Below are 7,326 nucleotides of genomic sequence, written 5' to 3'. Positions count from 1 at the left end.
ATTTTAGTGTAAAAGAGTAGTTTGCACCAAATTTTTCAACATCAAATTTGTATTTCTTCCAAAATCTTCAACACAAAATTAGTGCAAAAGACATATTTAAAGAATATTTTATAAATAATTGTTTAATCAATATTAATTAATTTATTTAACTTAGCATAATATTATTAAAAATAATTAGTCACATTTTATAAAAAAATTAATAATTACTCTCATAATTTTTTTTACAAAATATGTTATTCTACTTAATTTTTCAACTAATTTTTTAATTAATTATTTTCACCTAAATTTTATCAAAATAATTGTTTATCCACCTAATTATTTATCCATCTCATTTTTTCAACTAATACTTTAAATGAAACAAACTATTTTTTTCATAAATATTTTTTCACTTAATATTTCAACTAATTTTCTCACCTTCTTTTATCCACTTATTTTTTTAAATGGTAGTTTAGAATTAAATATAGAAAGCATTTTATTTTTAAGCCATGTTATTGTTATTTTTTTATCCAATTATTTTTTTCTATTTTCATCATATATTTTTAATTTAAGTTAATAAAAATGTTATTATTTTTTATTATATTATTAAATTTTTACATTAAAATTATTTTCTTTCTATGAAGTAATTATTAAAATAAAAAATTTTCATATACATAAACAAAATTAGTTCATTTTATAACATGATATTTATAAAATATATTCAATATTATACTTATTTTATAGATCTTAATAAAATATTTCCATCAATGTATATTTTTATAACAATTTAATTTATATCTTTAATTATTAATCAAAAAATATAAATATAATAAAAAATATAAAAAGAATAATTTATTTTAAAATTATAATAAGAGGGGTGAAATTGAAAATAAAATAAAATAAAACAAAATTAGTGTTAATTGATGTTATATTATCCACTCAACATCAAATTTGATGATTAAAATTTGTGCCCAAACACCAAATTGGTGTATTCACTGAAGAGCATTTTGACACCAAGTGGACGCTAATTTGGTTCTCCATTGGAGAAGCTCTAAATCTCGTGAGCTCCAATGTCTTATATTTTGTTTTGTTTAATATTAATTAATATAAACGTATAACATATTCATAAGATAAAGGTCATAAGCTGTGTGCGTGGGTCTATAAGTACACAACAAATGAACATATGTGTGAGCTTCAGATTAATGAAGCTCTTTCCATCCATTCCACTTATCTCTCAAAAAGCTGCAACAATGGCTGACCAAGTCCCTTCTTCTTCTTCGTCTTCTTCTTCGCAGTGCAACCTGGGAATACTTGAGATTCAAGATGATATTGATGGGACTTGTTCTTCGTTCCACGACATCGACCAAGCAAGTCTCGCAAATATGGCGAAAGAGAAAAACATGAATGAGCTTTCTAGATTTGGCGGGATCAAGGGTCTCGCCAAGGCTCTTCAGACTGACCCAGAAGACGGGACCAGTGGAGACGACCGCGACGTCAGCCTGAGGCAGAGAACGTTCGGCTCCAACACCTACCACAAGCCGCCCCCGAAAGGGCTCGGCTTCTTCGTGGTGGAGGCTTTCAAGGACACCACAATTCTCATCCTGCTGGGCTTTTCTGCCCTTTCCCTTGGCTTTGGCATCAAAGAACACGGCGCCGGAGAAGGGTGGTACGAGGGTGGCAACATCTTTGTAGCCGTCTTCCTAGTTCTTGGTGTATCTGCGCTTAGTAACTTCAGGCAGGAGAGGCAGTTTGACAAGCTATCGAAGAAAAGTAGGGACATCAAGATTCAAGTTGCAAGAGATGGACGGCGGCAAGAGATCTCCATCTTTGATATTGTGGTGGGAGATGTCGTGTTTCTGACAACTGGGGACCAAATTCCGGCCGATGGGCTGTTCCTCAGGGGCTATTCCTTGCAAGTCGATGAATCCAGCATGACGGGAGAGATCGATCTCGTAGAGGTAGATAGCGTTCAGAACCCGTTCTTGCTATCTGGTTCTAAAGTGGGAGATGGTTTTGCTCGGATGCTGGTGACATCTGTTGGGATGAACACGGCCTGGGGCAAGATGATGAGTTCCATAACCCAGGATTCCAATGAACAAACACCATTACAAGCCAGGCTTGTCAAACTGACCTCATCGATCAAGAAGGTAGTCTTCGCTGTAGCTGTCCTACTTCGAGTAGTTGTGTTAATTCAATATTTCACAGCAAACACGGATGATGAGAATGGAAATAAGGAGTTTACCAGTGGCAGAGCAGACATAAATCTTGTGTTCAATTCTGTTGTAAAAATGGTAGCCGCTGCAATTACAGAAGGCCTCAAGTTGGCGGTCACGCTCACGCTTGCTTACTCCATGAAGAGAATGATGGCGGATCAGGCGATGGTCAGGAAGCTCCCGGCGTGTGAGACCATGGGCTCGGCCACCGTAATCTGCACAGACAAAACGGGTACATTAACAATGAATCAAATGAAAGTTACCAAGTTTTGGCTGGGCAAAGAAGAGCTAGTAGAAGACTATTCTGGATTAATTTCCCCTGAGGTCCTTGAACTGTTCCACCAAGGAGTTGGCTTGAACACCACTGGTAGCATATATAAACCAGTTTCAGGGTATATGCCTGATTTTTCTGGTAGTCCAACGGAAAAGGCAATTCTCTCTTGGGCTGTCCTGGAGCTGGGAATGGACATGGAAAAACTGAGGCGAAGCTGTAGCATTCTCCACGTTGAAACCTTTAATTCTGAGAAGAAACGAAGCGGAGTCTCAGTAAGGAAGACGGCTGATGGCGGTATTCATGTGCACTGGAAAGGTGCTGCTGAGATGGTGCTGGCAATGTGTTCAAATTACCGCCAGAGCACCGGCGCAATCAAGTCAATAGATGAAGAAAGGACGCAATTTGAGACGATAATCCAAGGAATGGCTGCGAGCAGCCTCCGATGCATTGCTTTTGCTCATAAGCAAGTTTCGGAGGAAGATATGCAAGACATTGGAGATGGAAAAGCGTACAAAAAGCTAATAGAAGACGATCTGACATTGCTGGGGATAGTTGGACTGAAAGATCCATGTAGACCAGGGGCGAAAAAAGCAATTGAGGTTTGCAGGTCTGCAGGAATTCGCATTAAAATGATAACGGGAGACAATGTATTCACAGCAAAAGCTATAGCCGCAGAATGTGGAATTCTTGAGCCTAATCAGCAGGTTAACAGTGAAGAGGTGGTGGAAGGTGTTCAGTTTCGAAACTACACCGCTGAAGAGAGAATGAGGAAGGTCGATCAGATCCGCGTCATGGCAAGATCGTCCCCGTTCGACAAGCTTTTGATGGTTCAATGCTTGAAACAGAAGGGTCATGTGGTTGCAGTCACCGGAGATGGTACAAATGATGCACCTGCACTCAAAGAAGCCGATGTGGGACTTGCCATGGGAATCCAGGGCACCGAGGTGGCCAAAGAGAGCTCAGATATTGTCATATTGGACGATGATTTTGCCTCTGTTGCCACCGTTTTGAGGTGGGGACGTTGTGTTTATAACAATATCCAAAAGGTTATCCAATTTCAACTTACCGTAAATGTTGCAGCTCTTGCGATCAATTTTATTGCAGCAGTTTCTTCCGGTGACGTTCCCCTAACAGCGGTTCAATTGTTGTGGGTAAATCTCATCGTGGATACCTTGGGTGCTTTGGCCCTAGCTACCGAGCGGCCAACAGATGAGCTGATGCACCGCAAGCCTGTGGGTAGGACCGAACCCCTCATAACAAACATTATGTGGAGAAACCTTATAGCACAAGTACTGTTCCAGATAGCCGTACTTTTGACCTTACAGTTCAGGGGCAAGTCAATCTTCAATGTGAGTGAGGCAGTAAAGAACACTCTTATCTTCAATACTTTTGTCCTTTGCCAAGTTTTCAATGAATTCAATTCAAGGAACCTGGAGAACTGGAACGTATTCACAGGTCTTCATAAGAACCAACTATTTATTGGAATTGTTGGAATAACTATTGGTCTTCAGATTGTGATGGTAGAGTTCCTGAAGAAATTTGCAGACACAGAAAGATTGGATTGGTGGCAGTGGCTGATTTGCACTGCTCTTGCTGCTGCATCGTGGCCAATAAGTTGGGTTGTGAAACTAATACCTGTCCCAGAGAAACCATTTTTAACCTATATCAGAGGTTTGGGATCCAATATGACGACGACTGCACAAGCACACCTAACATAAGCCCGTATAAGAGACTTGGATTACCCGAGCCTCTGTAGAAATTATGTTGAAAAAATGACGAATACACAGGTGACATGATAAGTGTCTTTTATACACTTATTTTGGTCTATAAACTTAGTATTTATACATTCAATGAGCATGATTTCTACTTGATTTGGTTCTATATATGGTTATGTAGATGTGGAACATGTGTTAAAGCGGACATGGAGCAAAAAGAGTGATTTTGGTGCATTATGGAAGTGAAATAAAGCTTGGAGGCATGGTCGGGTATCAAATTAAAAGAAATCAAAAGAGTATCGAGAGCAAGAAATTGAAAATGATAAAGCAAGAGGCTAAAAAAGAAGGCTAGCGATTTTATAGCGGAATGCATACCGCTGTAGGACTGCTATAAGGTTTAGTTTCTGGAGCTCACGGTCTTACAGCGGAATGCATAACGCTGTAGGACCGTTTTAGGAATTGCTTTCTAGAGCTCACGGTCCTACAGCGAAATGCATACCGCTGTAGGACCGCTTTAGGAATTAGTTTCTGGAGCTCACGGGTCTGCAGCAACAAGCATATCGCGGTAGGACCACGGTAGGGTTCAAAGCTTCGAGAAAAGGCCGTTTTAAGTCCGTTTCAATCCAAATAAAAGAGAAATAGACTCCTTTAAGGTACAGGACTTTGATAACCTAAAGATGACTATATAAAGACTTATTCTTAGAAGATTTGGGATCTTTTGGGGGAGAGAAGAGAAGCGGATGGAAGATTGAAGACTACTCTTGGGTTGTATTTTTCTTTTCTTTCTCAACTCTTTGCTATGGATTCCAACTCTTTTCCTTTTCTTTTGATTGAGAGCATGCATAGCTAAGTGTTTATAGCTAGGGTGAATGATGAAACCTCGACTTCTAATGGTTTGATTTAAAATTATTTGGTTTGCTATTTTCTTATCTATCCGGGTTGATTGTTTGTTATGTTTATAATGTTGTTTTGATGCTTGATCACCATTGAAACTTATTTGTGATTTGTATTGCTTTCGAGAGATTCAATACGGATTAGATATGGTAGCAAACAACGTAGGGTCCGATAATAGGTAGAGATATCGTTATGCCCTATGAAATCATTGTGTGATAATCTCCGTGATTGAATGCATGTTTATATGTTCGAAGGTTGACTAGAGATAGTTAATCTCATATATATACATAGAACTAAATGACCATCGAGAGAGGCTTTTGGTTGTAATTGGATTATCGATTTTCAACCTAAGATAAGGAATAGCAACACCCGAGTAATGAATAATTGAATCATAGAGATCGACGGTGGATTCACAAACCCTAGTGCCTTAGTCTTGTGAGTTTTAAATCAAAGGAATTATTTTGTTTGCATCTTTTATTCATAAATTAGTTTTCATTACAATTGAATTCTTCGTTAATGTGTGTGTTAGGTTAAGGTTAAATCAGTTAGAGTAAACGTCAAAAGTTAGTCCTCGTGGGTACGACACTCTGTTCATCACTATATTACTTGTCACGATCCGTCCACTTGCGAGATAGAATTTAGCCAGGCAAGTTTCCGCTATAGGACCGTGAGCTCCAGAAAGCAATTCCTAAAGCGGTCCTACAGCAGTATGCATTCCGCTGTAGGACTGTGAGCTCCAGAAACTAAACCTTATAGCGGTCCTATAGCGGTATGCATTCCGCTGTAAAACCGCTAGCCTTCTTCTTTAGCCTCTTGCTTTATCATTTTCAACTTCTTGCTCTTGATACTCTTTTGATTTCTTTTAATTTGATACCCGACCATGCCTCTAAGCTTTATTTCACTTCCATAATGCACCAAAATCACTCTTTTTGCTCCATGTCCGCTTTAACACATGCTCCACATCTACATAACCATATATAGAACCAAATCAAGTAGAAATCATGCTCATTGAATGTATAAATGCTAAGTTTATAGACCAAAATAAGTGTATAAAAGACACTTATCATGACACCTGCATGGAAAAGAAAACCCTGAGCACGGTCGAGAGGAATTTGCATTTCCTAATTGGAAAGCCACTGTTGGTTTGAACTTCGGAACAGTCGCAAAGTTCTTCTATTATATAGTGGATTGTAAAAATTATGTTGAAAAAATGATGAATACACAGGTGGCACCTGCATGTACGTAAAAAAACCCTGAGCATGGCTGGGGAGAATTTGCATTTCCTAATTTGAAAGCCACTGTTGGTTTGGGCTTCGGCACCGTCGCAAAGTTCTGCTATTATATAGTGGATTGTAAAAATTATGTTGAAAAAATGACGAATATACAGGTGGCACCTGCATGGACCCAAAAAACCCTGAGCACGACCCGGGGGGGAATTTGCATTTCCTAATTGGAAAGCCACTGTTGGTTTGGGCTTTGGCACCGTCGCAAAGTTCTTCTATTATATAGTGGATTGGGGATCACGGGAAACCACCGGCCACGGTGGCCCGTGGTGGTGACTAGCAGTGCGTTTTTTATTTATGGTCGAAAATTAAAAATTAAATTTACAAAAATTTAATCGTTAAATCTGGTCCATTTTTGTGTATGTTAACCTCCTTAACTTGGTGTTTTTAATTGTAAGTTCTAATCGTGGGAATCTCCAGCCAATGATTGTTGTCGACGCCGTTGGTGGCGATGGCTGGTTTAGGCTGTTTAATGTTTAATGTTCGATATATTTGTAATTTTTCAGATTCAACCTATTGATCCCTATCCAAATTTATTGCTAACTTATCTCCATTTTAATTATCATTGCCTAGGTTAGGTGAATCCTAGGCTTTTGAACAAGAGAGTTTATAGACTGCAAGGAAATGGCAGAAATCGTAACGCAATGGGTATGGAACCGTGCTGGCCGTGTCGGCATAAACATTTACATTTACATTTGTAGCTCATGACTACTTGCAGGACCAAACCACCCCAGCAGCCAGATCATACCAGCCCCAGCTTCTCTTCCTCTTTTCAGTAGGGGTTTAAGGTTTTGCAACAGAGGGTTTATTTAGCAAGATTCTTCTTTGTCGTCTTCTTCGTTCATAATTTTGGCATTTTAAGTATATAGGTGTGTAGGAAGCTGCAATAGCCCATTTGTTGTATTAAATTTACATAATTCATGTAGCTTATTAATAACACCAGTGGGGTAATATCGATGATATATATGGTT

At 38.7% G+C, this 7,326-nt stretch overlaps 1 protein-coding gene across 2 annotated transcripts; it reads left to right on the top strand.

Moving 5' to 3' along the window:
* Positions 1–1,143: 1,143 nt before the first annotated feature.
* LOC127797163 (calcium-transporting ATPase 12, plasma membrane-type-like) lies at positions 1,144–7,326 on the top strand. 2 transcript variants are annotated; one of them, XR_008022138.1, is made up of 2 exons: positions 1,144–4,250; positions 4,360–7,326. XR_008022138.1 is itself a non-coding variant. In XM_052329773.1 (1 exon), exon 1 carries the CDS (start codon positions 1,152–1,154, stop codon positions 4,179–4,181), a length of 3,030 nt encoding a protein of 1,009 aa, XP_052185733.1. In that variant the 5' UTR covers positions 1,144–1,151; the 3' UTR covers positions 4,182–4,342. The 2 variants fall into 2 exon arrangements, 1 of the variants encoding a protein (XP_052185733.1); XM_052329773.1 differs by lacking the exon at positions 4,360–7,326 and having other exon boundaries at positions 1,144–4,342.

Source organism: Diospyros lotus, chromosome 3 (genome assembly GCF_014633365.1).
Source record: "Diospyros lotus cultivar Yz01 chromosome 3, ASM1463336v1, whole genome shotgun sequence".
NCBI classification, from domain to species: Eukaryota; Viridiplantae; Streptophyta; class Magnoliopsida; order Ericales; family Ebenaceae; genus Diospyros; species Diospyros lotus.
This window is presented reverse-complemented; position numbering and strand designations above follow the sequence as displayed.

Bases quoted from the DNA above. Each gene is read 5' to 3' on its own strand.
- LOC127797163 (XM_052329773.1), top strand. From the start codon at position 1,152: ATGAACATATGTGTGAGCTTCAGATTAATGAAGCTCTTTCCATCCATT.